This window comes from Nerophis ophidion, linkage group LG10 (genome assembly GCF_033978795.1).
Source record: "Nerophis ophidion isolate RoL-2023_Sa linkage group LG10, RoL_Noph_v1.0, whole genome shotgun sequence".
Taxonomy (NCBI): Eukaryota; Metazoa; Chordata; class Actinopteri; order Syngnathiformes; family Syngnathidae; genus Nerophis; species Nerophis ophidion.
The window spans coordinates 40,030,535-40,048,981 of NC_084620.1; the positions used below are offsets into that span (position 1 = coordinate 40,030,535).

Below are 18,447 nucleotides of genomic sequence, written 5' to 3' on the forward strand. Positions count from 1 at the left end.
TTCTCTCCTTCTCTCGTGTTTGTCTCCACAATCTCCGCAGCAGCTCCACTTTCTGCAACCCAACTACGATTCAACTTGGAGGAATTCTATCTTGGTGTCAGTAAAAATTCCTCCCGAACGTCCAATTAGGCCGACACCACAGAGTTGGGCTCTTTCTTTCCTTGCACTGCATATTTGACAACACAGTGAGCTGCATGATTTTTAGAGTGTTTTTCTTTTCGAGATTTCAGTCAACTGAACTAATTGCTAGGTTGCATGTGACGTTGTGTCGACTTGCTGTCACTTCGCAGCACATGGTGGTCAACAAGTCGCACACATGCGCTGTTCTCGCTTGTGGAGGTTGTTAGAACAGGGATTTTAGCAAAAATGCTTATATAGTTTCTACAAAACCCAAAAGCAGTGAAGTTGGCATGTGGTGTAATTGGTAAATAAAAACAGAATACAATGATTTGCAAATCCTTTTTAACTTATATTCAATTGAATAGACTGCAAAGACAAGATATTTAATGTTCGAACTGAGAAACAAAATTTTTTGGGGCAAATAATCATTAACTTAAAATTTAATGGGAGCAAAACATTGCAAAAAAGTTGGCACAGGGGCATTTTTACCACTGTGTTACATGGCCTTTCCTTCAAACAACATTCAGATGTGTAAGTTACCCATGCCTTGGGCACTAATACACTCCCATACCATCACAGATGCTGGCTTATGAACTTTGCGCCTAGAACAATCCGGATGGTTCTTTTCCTCTTTGTTCCGGAGGACACAACGTCCACAGTTTCCAAAAACAATTTGAAATGTGGACTCGTCAGACCACAGAACACTTTTACACTTTGTATCAGTCCATCTTAGATGAGCTCGGGCCCAGCGAAGCCGGTGGCGATTCTGGGTGTTGTTGATAAATGGCTTTCACCTTGCACAGTACAGTTTTAACTTACACTTACAGATGTAGCGACGAACTGTAGTTACTGACAGTGGTTTGCTGAAGTGTTCCTGAACCCATGTGGTGATATCCTTTAGACACTGATGTCGGTTTTTGATACAGTACCGCCAGAGGGATCCAAGGTCACGAGCATTCAATGTTACGTGCAGTGATTTCTCCAGATTCTCTGAACGTTCTGATGATATTTTGTACCGTAGATGGTGAAATCTCTAAATTCCTTGCAATAGATTGTTGAGAAATATTGTTCGGCAATTTGCTCACGCATTTGAACACAAAGTGGTGACCCTCGCCCCATCCTTGTTTGTGAATGACTAAGCATTTCATGGAAGCTGCTTTTATACCCAATCATGGCACGCACATGTTCTCAATTAGCTTGTTCACCTGTGCGATTTTTCCAATTATTGTTTGATTCCTCAATTTTCTCTATGTTTTTGCCACTTGTGCCAGCTTTTTTTAAACATGTTGCAGGCATCAAATTCCAAATGAGCTAATATTTGCATAAAAGAACGTTTTCCAGTTCGAACAATAATTATCTTGTCTTTGCAGTCTATTTAATTGAATATAGGTTGAAAAGGGTTTACAAATAATTGTATTCTGTTTTTATTTACGATTTACACAACGTGCCAACTTCACTGGTTTTGGGTTAGTCAGATAATCAATCATGAATTGTAAAAAGCCCATTAAAAACAGTTCTTATCAATGCACAAATTAGCCCAAAATGCCTGACAGTGCATCTAACCATGTTATGTACGTGAGGGGGTTGAAAGGAGACAGTACGTAGGACTTAAGGTTACCAGGTTTATTGTAACCTTTGATGATTGTGTGGGAAGTGTATGCTACTCTTAAGTGTTGGTTGCAAGTTTAAGTGTAGAATTAACCATGTAAATAATTCAAGAGGATGTTGTACATGCGTGATGGATGAAATCTTCGTCAGGGAGATCCGGGGACAGGCAGGTGGTCGAAGGCAGGCGGCAAGCAACAATGTCCGAGTCCAGGCGAGTGATCGAGGATCGAGGGAGGCAACAAGGCGGGTACTGCAAGGAGGACAAGGGACAAGTCAACAAGACAGAAAGAGGCAAAAGACAAAAGAGGCGTGGACAACGAGAGGGAACCCATAGACGTGAATGCTTACTACAGGAGTTAACGACGTTCCGGCGCGGATTCCAAGGAGTGACTGTTCTTAAGCTGTCTTCCTGATTGCTGCCAGGTGCGATGATTGCTGACAGTCGACAGCTGCGGTGAAGCATGGGCGTGAGGTGTGAGGCACTTGCGGGGGCGTGTCCTGACATTCTGCCAGACAGAGTGTGGGATCTTGCTGTGGGAGAATCTCGAGTTCGAATCCTCGTCGTGACAAACCAGAGGGAAAGAAATAATATGCCTTCATACTTTTGCACATCTTGAATGCCTAGTCCTTTGCGAGTTTTGCTGAAAGTGTGGGCGACTAGATAGTTTGAAAAGTCCACTTCAGTGATGCTGAATCATTTAAAATCTTTGGAATCCAGGATCCACTTTATCAATATCGGTCTCTTAAAAGGAAACTGCACTTTTTTGGGGGGAATTTTGGCTATCGTTCACAATAATTATGAAGACATGACGACACGTTTTGTTTTTTTAAATGTATTCTAGCTCGCAAAAAATAAACATGTATAAAAGTCTGCTTATTACTGAGTCAATGGGAGGTCCTCTACTCTGCCCATGAATGCAAAAAGCACTGACAATACTCCATTCACATTTCTTGACTTGAATATTAATCAAATATTAGCAATATTGTTGCTATAAGCGTTAACGCAGACAGGCTATTTCTAGCGGCGCCGTGATCAGAGGGAGCTAACTGCTTCTGTTGGCTGTATTGACATCAGCGGCTGTGGTGATCACGCATCGGAGTTCAAAAGTTTACTCTGGAGATCATAAATGATGCCTCTCACTTGGTTAGGAGAATGATGAAGACATAATCTAATGAGTTGGTACACTTTAGCATCCAATTTATACCTGGAATTGGCAAGGAAGACATAAAGACACTTGGGCTGCGTTTGGTTCCACCCTCCTTTTTTCTTCGCCAAGAGAGTCATTCAGTATCTAAACGGGAATCCTATCAGTCGGCATTCTAATGACAGCAGACATTGTACAGTAAGTGATGAATTATTATTTTTGTTTGCTTGCATTTAAAGGCCTACTGAAATGAGATTTTCTTATTTAAACTGGGATAGCAGGTCCATTCTATGTGCCATACTTGATCATTTTGCGATTCTGCCATATTTTTGCTGAAAGGATTTAGTAAAGAACATCGACGATAAAGTTCGCAACTTTTGGTCGCTAATAAAAAAGCCTTGCCTTTACCGGAAGTATGTGCGTGTGACGTCACCGGTGTGAGGGCTCCTCACATCCTCACATTGTTTATAATGGGAGCCACCAGCAGCAAGAGCAATTTGGACCGAGAAAGCGACAATTTCCCCATTAATTTGTGCGAGGATGAAAGATTTGTGAATGAGGATATTGATAGTGAAGGACTAGAAAGAAAAAAATAAAATAGAATAAAATAAGCGACGGCTCCGGGCGGCGGCAGTGTGAGCGTTTCAGATGTAATTAGACACATTTACTAGGTTAATTCTGGAAGATCCCTTATCTGCTTATTGTTTTAATAGTGTTTTAGTGAGATTGTAAAGACATACGTCGAGGTCGGATGGCTGCGGTGAACACGCAGTGTCTCAGAGAGAAGCCGAGGAGCCAAGCTCACAGCTGCCTTTTTTGACAGCTACTGCAGGAGGACGAATAATCCACTGATGTCTCCGGTAAAATATATATCACAATTTTCCCATCCAAAAACATGCTGGTCGACGTAGAGAAACATGTTCGCTTGACCGCTCTGTGTTAAAGCTTCACTACAAACAAACAAACACCGGCTGTGTCTCGGTGCTAAAGACAGCTGCAATACATCGCTTTCCACCAACAGCATTCTTATTTGACGTCTTCATTGTTAATCGAACAAATTGCAAAAGATTCAGCAACGCAGATGTCCAAATTACTGTGTAATTGCGCGATGAAAAGAGACGACTTTTAGCCTTAAGTTGTCCTGGGCTAATATGTTCCCTCCAACTCGAAACGTCACAAACACACGTCATCACACGCGTCATCATTCCGCGTCGTTTTCAACAAGAAACTCCGCGGGAAATTTAAAATTGCAATTTAGTAAACTAAAAAGGCCGTATTGGCATGTGTTGCAATGTTAAGATTTCATCGTTGATGTATAAACTATCAGACTGCGTGGTCGGTAGTAGTGGGTTTCAGTAGGCCTTTAAGGCTTCACTGAGTGATAATCAGTGTTTTTGGGAAAGAAGAATCAAATGTGATGCATTTTTTAAATTAATGTGCTTCCGTAAGCTCAAATGATCAAAATACGTAAATATTGCATGTTGTTATGATTAACATGCCCATTACTACATTACATATACAGTACAGTACAGGCCAAAAGTTTGGACACATCTTTTCCTCATTCAACGAGTTTTCTTTATTTTCATGACTATTTACTAGGGGTGTAACGGTATATGTATTTGTATTGAACCCTTTTTGTATGGGGCTTTCGGTTCGGTTCGGAGGTGTACCGAACGAGTTTCCACATGGACATATTAAGTAGCGTACCACACGTTGTGTAGACAATGCACACCGAGGCACAACACACAGCATGCTAGCAACGACTGGGCTACGATAAACTGACCATACGTCCTCTTTTCACCGTACATGTCCGCTTTTGCGGAGCTCTCCGGGCGGAGTTTCCTAAATGCCTCACATGTCCGGCATTTTGAGTTAGGGTTGCGTGTATTTTTAATGTACGTTCAGGGTTAAGAAGGGGTTAAAAACAAAACAAATTGTGAGAGAGCGAGAGAGTTATGTTAAAGGCGCATGCGTCGCCAGGCTCTGCTTTTTATCCATAGATTTATCAGATTAAATTTTTTTATCATCTAAAGCAGGGGTGTCAAAAGTGTGCCCCGGAGGCCATTTACAGCCCACAGCTAATGTTTTAAAGGCCCATGGCACATTCTAAAAATACTATTAAAATAAACAAAAACATAACAAAAGTGAAATAAAAAAATGTTAAATGTAATTTAGAAAACGTTGCATTGTTGACTAATAAAACAAAGCATTTTTTTTTCTTTCAAACTGTCATTGCTCAAAATATAATATTGAATCAAAATCAATGTTATTATTAATTATTGACCTATCCAAGGTTCCGATTACTTCACATCGAATATTCCACCAAGAAAAATATTTTTGGTGGAAGATTTTGTGAATTTGGTAAATAAGTAACCAAAATATGTATATTTTGTTGTTTTCTTACTGTACCAAAAATGAACTGAACCGTGACCTCTAAACCGAGGTACGTACCGAACCAACATTTTTGTGTACCGTTACACCCCTACTATTTACATTGTAGATTGTCACTGAAGGCATCAAAACTATGAATGAACACATGTGGAGTTATGTACTTAACAAAAAAAGGGGAAATAACTGAAAACTTGTTTTATATTCAAGCTTCTTGTAAATAACCACCATTTGCTCTGATTACTGCTTTGAACACTCTTGGCATTTTCTCGATGTGCTTCAAGCACACCTGTGCCAAGAGTCTGCGAAAAATTAATCTGAGCAAAGGGTGGCTATTTTGAAGAAACTAGAACATAAAACATGTTTTCTGTCGTTTCACCTTTTTTTGTTAAGTACGTATCTCCACATGTGTTCATTCATAGTTTTGATGCCTTCGGTGTTTTGAATGAGGAAAAGATGTGTCCAAGCTTTTGGTCTGTACTGTACACTTATATTATGTATATAAAAACTTAACGGAGGTGTTTGGATGTTTTTTAGAGCGTTTTATAGGCGACTCCATTGTAAGCGGACTTTTAATTGCATATATTTATTAGTTAGAAGTAGGGCTGGGCCATATGGCCTTTTTTAATATTGCGATATTTTTAGGCCATATCGCGATACACGATACATATCTCGATATTTTGGCTTAGCCTTGAATGAACACTTAATACATATAATCAGAGCAGTATGATGATTGTAGGTGTCAACATTAAAACATTCTTCTTCATACTGCATTAATATATGCTCATTTTAAACGTTCATGCAGAGAAGGAAATCACAACTAAAAAAAATCCCTATTTTTTTCATATGGTGTTGATCTGGAAATGTTTGCCTCGGCATTTTGATGGTGTGAGCGTGTGGCACCGAATAGGGATGTTGACATGCGGAGTAATCACTGTTCATTCTCTAGCAGGTGACTTTTCAAATGATGCTACATACTAGCAGTAATGCTACTTTTGGTAGCAACGCTTGTGCCCCACAGTTGACAAATTGAAGTTGTCTGTTTGACATATTCCCACTTGAAGCCAAACCACCGCCAGACGATGGACCCCCTGCAGTTATTCTAGGGAATTAATTCTTCCTTCATTTGTTACCAAATTCGCACCTTCTTTCTATCGTATTACCACTCGCACAGCTGCGCTAGTATCACAGCTAACGTTTCCCATGCTGCTACCTCTCTGCTCCACGAGGGCGTTTACGTATGTGACGTATGACGTGACAATATGTGACGTATGTAGGAAGGTGCGCTTGCTGTCTGTGAGAAGGACAGACAACAGAGTGGGAAGAGCCTGTAGTGTAATGCCCGCAGCTAAAATCAACTGCTTGAGAACGTATACTCGAGTATCACGATATAGTCATTTTCTATATCGCACAGAGACAAGCCCGCGATATATTGAGTATATTGATATATCGCCCAGCCCTAGTTAGAATGTATGACAAAAATAAACACATGTTTTTCTCTTACTTAAGGATTGGGAATGATGCTGATTGCGGAAACAAACTTTTACAATAGTCTATAATCCGCACAGCTTTCGTTCAATGAACTGTGGCTATTAAATTGTTTGACCCCCAAGACAAACCTGGAAGTACCTCTCAGTCACGTGCGTGGTACATTTTACCTCATCTTTCACAATCCAGTTAATCATTGCTTTAGTCCAGCTTCATATTTTGGTGAGAATGTGAGGAAATGCTTTATAGGCAAGAACACTTTGTTTGTCCACGTGTTGGAACTTGACATTTTATGGCCTCTCCCCATCCACGTTGTAACCTTTGCTTCGATCTGTGTACATTAAACAGCATCTTTCTTTCTTTTTCATTTTTCTTCTTTCCGCTGTTTTTTATTAGCCAGTGACACTGACTAGATCCTTATCACGGCTCTCCCGAGAAATATGGCAGGTCGGGAGCAGAAGTGAGTCATTCGTACTCGAGAGCTCAGGATGTTCTGACACCACGCTGACAAACATGCTGACGGAGGGGTGAGAAATAGGGGAGAGATTACTTGAAGGATGGAGGCAGAGGTGGAAGGTTAAACACAGCCACATGTAAATTGTGTGAAGACATCTGGACACCTCTGTGCTAATGTCTAAAGTGGGGGTGTTCAAACTTTGTTCAACTCATGGAGAAATATTAGGTGCGCGGTGTCAGCTTTGATACATATTAGTCGTTAAAGATTCTTAAACCGATTCACTGTATGCTACACTATCTGTTACAGGTGACAAAGCAAATTGGTTTAATACAGGGGTCTCAAGCACACGGCCCGCGAGGCGTTATTGTGCGGCCCGCACCATGATGTGAAAATCTAATGTTGGTGCGGTCCGCAAGTTTTATATGAATGACGCTTTACAGCGTCACACTTGTATACCATCGATTTTTCTGGGATACCCTCAATTTTCAGTCCCCCTCCGGGGGTAATCATTCTCCCGAATTCCACCCTGAAAACAAAATTAAGGGGCACCGTTGAGGCACTGCCTCTAGTGTTCTCTAAAACCTGTGCAAGCAGTATGTCGGCCCAGCCACATGATGTATTTGGCTTCAGTAGACGCAATAAGCGACTGCAAGACATACTTGATCAACAGCCACACAGGTCACACTGAGGGTGGCCGTATAAACAACTTTAACACTGTTACAAAATATGTGCCACACTGTGAACCCACACCAAACAAAAATGACAAACACATTTTGGGAGTACATCCGCACCGTAACACAACATAAACACAACAGAACAAATACCCAGAATCCAATACAGCCCTAACTCTTCCGGGCTACAATATTCATCCCCACTACCCCAACCCTGCCCTCTATTGTAGCCCGGAAGAGTTAGGGCTGTATTGGATTCTGGGTATTTGTTCTGTTGTGTTTATGTTGTTTTACGGTGCGTATGTTCTCTCAAAATGTGTTTGTCAATCTTGTTTGGTGTGGGTTCACAGTGTGGCGCATATTTGTAACAGTGATAAAGTTGTTTATACGACCACCCTCAGTGTGACCTGTATGGCTGTTGATCAACTATGTCTTGCAGTCGCTTCCGTGGGTCTGCAGAAGCCTCAAACAGTATATGACAGTGCCGGCACAATGTTTGTATGGTGGAAAAGCGGACGAGACTGCAGGTTGTAGAGGACGTTAATATTGTTAATGTTGTTCGGGTGAAAACTGGAATGATTGCCCTGAAAGATTGTCGCGATATTCGGGTGTTTCCCGGAAAGATCGCGAGTGTTGGCAAGTATGTTGCTAGGGCGGGAAAGCCATTCAAAGTAGGTGAATTCATTAAAAAATGCATGTTAGATTTTTTAAGAAATCTTTTCTTGCGGCCAACCCCCCCCCAGTTTCTGCATCCAGTGGCTCCCAGGTAAATTGAGTTTGAGACCCCTGGTTTAATATGTCTCAGCAATAAGGCATTTATTGTATCATGTCGAGAAAAGCGTTATATAAAAATATTCCATTATTATTATTAACCATACAAAAAGAGCTACGGTTGAAATGGTCCCAGAGACCACCCTTTTGGCAAACATACAAGAGCATTTGCCACTCAGGAGCGCTTTGTGGCATATTTGGTCCCTGTTATGTCACCAAATCATGGACCGGAGCGCAAATGGTGTCGAGGAAGTCGTGTAGGAAGAAAATCTAAGAGGTGCTCATTAGCTGATAAGTGCTTAAGGCATCAGAAGGGGGTCCGTGTGCGTGTGTGCGCCTGTGACATTATGGTCAGGTAATGTGTGTGTGTGTGTGTGTGTGTGTGTGTGTGTGTGTGTGTGTGTGTGTGTGTGTGTGTGTGTGTCAGCAGGTCAGGGGCTGGAGAAGTTACCTTGCCCCCACAGTCAATTAGGGTGTTGGAAAAGTTGCTGGAGGGATAGAAGTCTGATTGACACAGAGGGAAGCCGACATTCAAAGGTTTTTTCATGGGGTGCTTAATTAGGGAGTGGGTCTAATTATAGATCCACCTACAACACACACACAGACCAGTACTTAATGTAAACAAGTGTGGTCAGCACACAGCCTGCCTCCACTTTTCTTAAAGTCGACTGACCTTTCATGAAGTTACGTCAAATACAAAACCCAAATGGCAAGTTGTGTAATTCGTAAATAAAAACGATAATACAATGATTTGCAAATCCCTTTCAACTTACATTCAATTGAATTGACTGCAAAGACAACATATTTATTGTTCGAACTGAGAATTTTTGCAAATCATTAACTTAGAAGTTAATGGCAGCAACACTTTGCAAAAAAGTTTGCACAGGGGCCTTTTTCCCACTGTTACATAACCTTTCCTTTAAAAAGCAATCAGTAAACGTTTGGGAACTGAGGAGACCAATTTTTGAAGCTTTTCAGGTGGAATTATTTCCCAATCTTGGTTGATGTACAGCCTAAATTATTCAATAGTCCGTGGTCTCTGTTGTGGTATTTTAGGTTTCATAATGCACCACACATTTTCAATGGGAGACAGGACTGGACCACAGGCAGGCCAGTCTAGTACCTTTAACTACGGAGCCATGCTTTTGTAACACGTGGCTTGGCATTGCCTTACTGAAATAAGCAGGGGCGTCCACGATAAATTTGCTAGGATGGCAACATATGTTGCTCCAAAACCTGTATATACCTTTTGGCATTGATAGTGCCGTCACAGATGTGTAAGTTTCCCATGCTTCGGACACAAACACACCCCAATACCATCACAGATGTTGGCTTTTGAACTCTGCGGCTAGAAAAATCCGGATGGTTATTTTCCTTTTTGTTCTTTAGGACATGACGTCCACAGTTTCCAAAAACAATTTGAAATGTGGCCACCTCTGCTGCTCACTGCTCCCCTCACCTCCCAGGGGGTTGGGTTAAAGGCAGAGAGTAATTTCATCACACCTAATGTGTGTCTGACTATCAGTGGTACTTTTAACTTTTTTATACACAATCATGGCACCCACATGTTCCCAATTGGCCTGTTCACTTGTGGGATGTTCCAAATAAGTGTTTGATGAGCATTCCTCAACTTTCTCAGTCTTTTTTGCCACTTCTGCCAGTTTTCTGAGACATGTTGCAGGCATCAAATTCCAAATGAGCTAATATTTGCAAAAAATAATAATGTTTTCCATTTCGAACGTTAAGTATCTTGTCTCTTTGCAGTCTATTCAATTGCATATAGCTTGAAAAGGATTTGCAAATCGTTGAATTCTGTTTTTGTTTACGATTTACACAATGTGCCAATTTCACTGGTTTTCGGTTTTGTAGAATACCGCTGTTGATTTTGAGACACACATCGACTGTTATTGTTCAAGTGAACATTTTATCAATGACACTAAGGTATGGTGCATTAAAGCTGCTTAAGTCAGTCCTACGTATATTGACAACAGGGACATGCGATCACCTGTCTTAATGAAATAATAAAATAAACGTAAAAAACATTTATATTTATTCCCTTTGGCGTGGCGGGGGGCGCTGGTGCCTATCTCAGCTACAATCGGGCGGAAGGCGGGGCACACCCTGGACAAGTCGCTACCTCATCGCAGGGCCAACACAGATAGACAGACAACATTCACACTCACATTCACACACTAGGGCCAATTTAGTGTTGCCAATCAACCTATCCCCAGGTGCATGTCTTTGGAAGTTGGAGGAAGCCGGAGTACCCGGAGGGAACCCACGCATTCACGGGGAGGGCATGCAAACTCCACACAGAAAGATCCCGAGCTCGAGATTGAACCCCAGACTACTGAGGACCTTCGTATTGTGAGGCAGACGCATTAACCCCTCTGCCATCGTGAAGCCTGTATTATAAATGTATTTATGTAATTTATATGATTGCAATTGTCAAAATTACTGTACCATTTTCTTGGGAAAAAGTTGCTGAATTTGATCATTTCCTGATCAAATAGCTGCGAAGAAGTGAAGTTGTCTCCTCTTGGCTTTAGTGCGCAAGCGTACCAACACTCGTAGTACAGTATTTTCCAGACTACAAGGCGCACTCAAAATCTTTTTTTTTTTCCTCAAAACTCGACAGTGGGCCTTATAACCCGGTGTGCCTAATCTAAGGAATAAATTTGGTTAAGTTTACCCACCTCAAAGCTTTTTTTATTTGGTACATGGTGTAATAATATGTGTGACCAGTAGATGGAAGTAAAACCTAAGAGATAAGAGGCTGCACTATGATAGCAATATGTCTCAAGTAAACAACACCATACATCACAGATGCTGTCTTTTGAACTTTGCGTCGGTAACAGTCTGGATGGTTCGCTTCCCCTTTGGTCCGGATGACACAATGTCGAATATTTCCAAAAACAATTTGACATGTAGACTTGTCAGACCACAGAACACTTTCCACTTTGCATCAGTCCATCTTAGGTGATCTTGGGTCCAGAGAAGCCGGCAGCGTTTCTGGATGTTGTTGATAAATGGCTTTCGCTTTGCATAGTAGAGCTTTAACTTGCACTTACAGATGTAGCGACAAACTGTATTTCGTGACAGTGGTTTTCTGAAGTGTGCCTGAGCCCATGTGGTCATATCCTTTAGATATGACCACATGTCGGTTTTTGATACAGTGCCGTCCGAGAGATCAAAGGTCACGGTCGTTCAATGTTGGTTTCCGGCCATACCGTCTACGTGGAGTGATTTCCCCAGATTCTCTGAACCTTTTGATGATATTATGGACCATAGATGTTGAGATCCCTAAATTTCTTGCAATTGCCCTTTGAGAATTGTTGTTCTTAAACTGTTTGAATCTTTGCTCACGCAGTTGTGGACAAAGGTGTGTACCTCGCCCCATCCTTTTTTGTGAAAGACTGAGCATTTTTTTGGAGGCTGTTTTTATACCCAATCATGGCACCCACTTGTTCCCAATTAGCCTGCAAACCTGTGGGATGTTCCAAATAAGTGTTTGATGAGCACTCCTCAATTTACCAGTATTTATTGCCACCTTTCCCAACTTCTTTGTCACGTGTTGCTGGCATCAAATTCTAAAGTTAATGATTATTTGCACAAAAAAAAAAGTTTATCAGTTTGAACATCAAATATGTTGTCTTTGTAGCATATTAAACTGAATATGGGTTGAAAATGATTTGCAAATCATTGTATTCCGTTTATATTTACATTTTACACAATTTCCCAACTCATATGGAATTGGCGGTTGTATGAAAAAAGATCAAAAATAGACCGTTCATCAGCAGTGCGCCTTATAATCCTGTGCGCCCTATGGTCCGGAAAACACGGTACTTTGCACTCAACGCTGAGTGGACTTGGCCAAATACGAGATAGAAACCGATGATGAAGATGCTGGAAGCCTTTCATCTCTACTCAAAGGGGACCTAATATCCAAAACCAACTTTTGTTATCTATCTTGTTTTTGTGTATACAGGATCCGCTTATTTGAAATCAAACCCTGGATGCAATGTGGTGATATTTATAAAACAATCCTGCCTTCCTTCATACTTCATCCAAACGAGCTGTTTGGAATTAGCCCAATTAGTGACGTTTTTCCCAAGTGTGATGTCAGTGGGTATCTAGATTTAACCAAAGAGCTATGAGCGAGTCCGCTGTCATAGTCCATTAGGCTCCTTCTTTTTGTATGTAGTGGGGTCTGAGTGTACTGAGGACAAACGACAGTCTTTGCGGAAACATTACACCATGACTTTGTGCAGCCTGTGTAGAGCATTTAATGTAAGTGTGACATTGTTGTTCTTGCCAATCAGACAATAAAATATATAAAGAGGGACAGAGGTGGGGGCTTGTAGTGACAGCTGTGGCTGGGAACTTTTAGATCACAAACTTAAAATGTTAAAGGAAATAAGAAGGACTTCTACAACCAAACAGTTGCTTCCTATTTTAGTATAATTTAGTTTAATTAAGCATAGTCGCATGAACTACTGTTACAAGTAAAAGTAAGACCACTAATGTTTTTCAGTTTTATTAATGTGATTAAAAAGTATTTCAAATCAACATTTTTACCTAAAGTGAATTATTTTTTTCTTCTATACTTTCAATGAATAAATTGTATCAACATTGATTAAAGCACAATAATTACAATAAATAAATCAAATAGTGACTGCGTGGGTTTTCCAGCATCCTCCCACCTCCTAGGACATATACCTGGGGGTAGTATATATGGGCAACACTAAATTGGCCCCAGTGTGTGAATGTTGTCTGTCTAATGCAATATTTGTATTCCCTCTTCTCCTTTAACCTTCACCTGTGCTTCTCACCACATTATTATCTATCTTTCTTCTGTCTTTATTTACTTCTCTCTGTAAAAATCTCCTCTTCTGGCGTTCTTTGTCAGCTGAGCCTGGAGCCTAAACTAAAGGTATGTTCCACCTAAAATAGGGTTGTTTGTTGTGTGCACAAAAGGGAGGGAGTGTAGCTTTTGTGCTATAAGTACATTTTACCAACTGCTGCTACTGCCATTATTAGCTTTTCTTCTGCATTTTTTTATGCTGTAGTGTGCTAACCACAAGCTACTATTGGCAAATTAGGCATGCAAGCGCTGTTAATCCACGCCTATATGCATTTTGGCTTTTTTGACCCCGTATATTTGCAATTTTACTTTCTTTGTCTTAGATTGTAAATATTTTTTTTCCAAAAAGGTAACTTCAGTAGAAAGTGGTTTAATGGCACTACCTGCAGAGTGCTAAATACGAATACAGCAGGGGACGAAATCAATTCATTTAACATGTTCTCGCTGAAAGAGTCTTTGACAAGGTGGGATGTTGTACATCTTTGATTCATCTTAGTCTAGTCAGGGAGGTGACCAAGAACCCGATAATCTGACCTACAGCATTCCTGTGTGGAGAGAGGAGAACCTTCCAGAAGGACAACCATCCCTGCAGCAATTCACCAATCAGGCCTGTATGCTAGAGCAGGCCTGGGCAATTATTTTGACTCGGGGGGGCCACAGTTAGAGAATAAAATGTGCCTGGGGGCAGGTAAATCTATTTTTTAGAACGCTTATACAAAACCTCACAATAATGTCTGATGGAATGCTAAAAATGTTATGACAGACTGCCTTAAAAAACGTAATGGAAATAAATTGTTTTCTATGAACGATAAAACACTGAATATTGAGAAAATATGAACGTCACACCCCCTTTCGATTGACATATTTTACAATCAAATGAAATGCAATAAACAGTGAAATAGGAACGCAAAGGGTACAAAATAAACCCACCTAAAACCTGATATATCCCATACATCACTAAGCCTTAGAACTTTGTTGTGAAAATCTCCTTTTGCCTGGTGCTTCGTCTGAGCTGCTGGAACGTAGATGACTGTAGTAACTAATTAGATGACCATAGTTCCTAATTAGATGACCATAGAAACTAATTAGATTACCATAGTAACTGGTATTTCATCCGTAAGCGCAGATTCGAACCATTGAAATACTTTGTGTAGTTAAAGACTTACGGTCATTGGAAAACATCACTGCACATCATAATGGCAGCTACACTTTCCATCTTGAAAGATCTAAAAAAAAATATTCGGGAATGTCCGACGGGCCAGATTGAAAAGCTTAACGGGCCGCATATGGCCCCCGGGCCTTAATTTGCCAAGATCTGTGCTAGAGTGACCAGATGGAAGCTGTTTTTGAGTAAAAACTTTGCCAAAATGCACCTAAAAAACTCTCAGACCATGGGAAACAACATTATCTGGTCTGATGAGACAAAGATTTGGCGTGAATGCCAGGCATCATGTTTAGGGGAAACCAGGCACTCGCTCATCACCAGGCCAATAACATCCCTCGAGTAAAGCAGGGTGGTGGCAACATCATGTTGTGGGGATGTTTTCAGGAACTGGGAGACTAGTCAGGATAGAGAGAAAGATGAATGCAGAAATGTACAAAGACATCCTGTATGATTATCAACGCTTCCCATCCAACCTGATGGAGCTGGACAGGTGCTGCAAAGAGAAATGGGCGAAATTGCCAAACGTTTGTTGTGCCAAGCTTGTGGCATCGCATTCAAAAAGACTTGAGGTTGTAATTGCTGCCAAAGGTGCATCAACAAAGTATTGAGAAAAGTCTGTTAATATTTATGTGCATGTGCTTTTTTATTTTTTTTATTTTTAATAAATTTGCTTAATCTTTTTTTTTATTTTTTGTTTAAACCTTTTTATTATTATCATTATTATTATTCACCCCCGTAAATAGTGAGAATCTATACCATAGATCAGGGGCGCTCACACTTTTTCAATTGACCAAGTCGAGGAGATCTACCTCATTCCTATTTATAATTTATATTTATTTATTTATGAAAGAGACATTTTTGTTAACAAGTTAATGGTGTTTAATAATAATACAAGCATGTTTAACACACATAGATTCCTTTCTTTCATGAAGACAAGAATATAAGTTGGTGTATTTGATTCTGATGACTTGCATTGATTGGAATTAGACAGTGGTGCTGATAACGTCCGCATTTTCAAATGGAGGAAAAAAAAAGTCCTCCTTTCTGTCCAATACCACATGAAAGTGGTTGGATTTGGCATCTCATTTGTCCAACTTGCATACTCGTTTTTAAACACTTTGTTATGAGAGTAGCATATGTGTGTGGCCCTTTAATGTCTGGCAGCAGGTGAGAGACGTCAGTGAGTGTGTGGGTGGGCAAGCAAGTGAGAAAGCGGTCGCTGAGGGCGGGGGAGAAATACATTGGCATCAAACTCCGTAGCTTGCTAGCTTGTGCACGCTAGCTTTCTGAGACTCTTATTTTGTTAGCACAGGCAGGATGAAACAGGTCTTTTATGGTGAAGACAGGAACTGTGCAGTCAGTCTTTAGAGTTTTGACAGTAGGTACGGAGTCTCTAGAAATAAAATGTGTTTCTCTGCGTCCGCCCTGTTAGTGATTTTTTTCTTAAATATGAGCTCGCAGCAGCCAGCGTCATCTCACAAGATCCTCAGGTGCCGAGAATGTCAAACAACTGACGAAAGTGAAGTCTTGGTATGATTGATGATTGCTCATTTTTATGTATATTTTTTAATGCCTGGCTTGAGATCGACTGACACACCCTCCGAGATCGACCAGTCGATCGCAATCGACGTAATGCCCACCCCTGCCATAGATACTTAATGTTTAACAACATGCTCACCTGCTTTTTGAACTATGATGTAATGTAGGGCATTTTTTTTTTAAAGTTTTTTATTTTTAATTAGTTAGTAGGATTGTAAATCTCTATGTGATGGATGATTGGATTCGCATCACGACACATGGATTACAATGCGATTCAAAACGATTCGATGCAATTCGATTTAGTGTTTGAATGATTCATTAAGATTCGATACCGTGTATTAACAATTTTATTCTATGGTGAACATTTGTGGATGGACACATTCTTTTTCTTCACCACAAATCCGCTACTCCTCATGATAGGTGATAAATAGTTAGGACCATGGCGCCAAGCGCTCTGACTAGATCTTTCCAAGCTAAGTCTATGACCATCAACTGATAAAAACTACTTTGATGAGAGGCCAAACGTCTTCCAAGACAAATGATCAGATGAATGACATGAGAATAACAATAACCTGATAAATGAGAACACCCAAACATGAAAAAGCACATTCTATAAATGTGACATTCTTCCAGTATTTTCTTTTTTTTTTTTAACATTCAGTATATCCCCAAAAATGTTGAAGTAAAAAAGTCAAGCCTATGTCAAATATATTTAATTTCCACGAGTCAAGTTAAGTCAATGTCGTCGCAGATGTCTACAGGTTCCAGCAAGTGGCTTGACTGGGGGGGGTCGGGACTTCTGGGACACGGACAGGAAATGACGTGGGTCGTAAAAGGTTGTTAGAAAAAGGAGCGAGACATGGAGATTTGGCCTGCTGTACAAGAATGTTGCATTTTGTGAAATAAAGAAAGACAACCTGAGAATCTGTTTTAACCGCCATTCCTAGGGATGTTCCAATTTTGACGGACGGCGCATCACAGAGACGCTTGACGTTGTGTATCTTGTAGGAATCGGGGTAATTAAATGTCGGGCAGCCGTAACTCTCCCATTGTTGTAAAAATGAACTGTAATATGATTGCTCGTCTTGCGCGACATCCGGTCTTGGTGCTGGGCGGTATGGCCTTTTATTAATATCTCGATGTTTTTAGGCTATGTCACGATACACAATGTATATCTCGATATTTTGCCTTACTCTTGAAGTAACACTTCATGCATATAATCACACCAGTACGATGATTCAATGTGTCTACATTAAAATATTCTTGTTCGTACTGCATTAATATATGCTCATTTTAAACTTTCCTGCAGAGAGGGAAATCACAACTAAGTAAATTTACCAAAACTGTATTTATTAAACAGTTATTAAGCAGTGGCACAAACATTCATGTCATTTCCAAAAAAGGAAAGTGCAAGATTGTCAGAGACATTTTAAAACAAGCTATAAGTGCACTTTTATGTATTATGTCACCAAGATGATATATCAAAACAACACTAAATTAAAGTGCACTTCTTGTACAGAACGCCACTACAATAGTTAAAAACTAATAAAGTGCACTGTAGTGCATGATGTCACACAAGATATTTCAATAACTGTCAAATAAAAAAGAGCTGCATAATAGGTTCCTGAGGACGTTATCTCCTTCGGTTGTTGCCTTTTTTTTTTTTCATACGGTGTTGATTTGAAAATATTTGCTTCGGCATTTTGTTGGTGTGGCACCGGTTGGAGATGTTTTTTGACATGCGGAGTTTCAAGCACTCCTTATTCTCTAGCGCAGTGGTTCTCAACCTTTTTTCAGTGATGTTGTGAACAGTTTTTTAATTCAAGTAGCCCCTAATCAGAGCAAAATATTTTTAGTTGAAAGAGATAAAGAAGTATAATACTGCACTGTCATCAGTTTGTGATTTATTAAATTGTATAAGAAAATATTGCTCATTTGTAGTGGTCTTTCTTGAACTATTTGGAAAAAAAGATATAAAAATAACTAAAAACTTGTTGAAAAATAAACAAGGTATTCAATTATAAATAAAAATTTCTGCACATAGAAGTAATCATCAACTTAAAGTGCCCTCTTTGGGGATTGTAATAGAGATCCATCTGGATTCTAAACATTTTTCCCCCAAAAAATAAATCTTTAACATCAATATTTATGGAACATGTCCACAAGAAAATCTAGCTGTCAACCCTGAATATTGCATTGTTGTATTTTTTTTTCAAAAGTTTATGAACTTA

At 40.1% G+C, this 18,447-nt stretch overlaps 1 protein-coding gene across 2 annotated transcripts in view; it reads left to right on the forward strand.

Moving 5' to 3' along the window:
• The window catches only part of plcb3 (phospholipase C, beta 3 (phosphatidylinositol-specific)), a 141,566-nt gene that overhangs the window by 38,352 nt on the left and 84,767 nt on the right, over positions 1-18,447 (forward strand). The window contains exon 1 of one of the 2 annotated variants that reach the window (XM_061913740.1): positions 13,414-13,581. The exons of the other annotated variant lie outside the window; for it this stretch is intronic. Within the exon in view, the coding sequence (XP_061769724.1) occupies positions 13,429-13,581 (153 nt within the window). The 5' untranslated portion in view covers positions 13,414-13,428. Of the gene's footprint in view, positions 1-13,413; positions 13,582-18,447 lie in introns of those variants that run through there. 2 annotated transcript variants of the gene reach the window in all.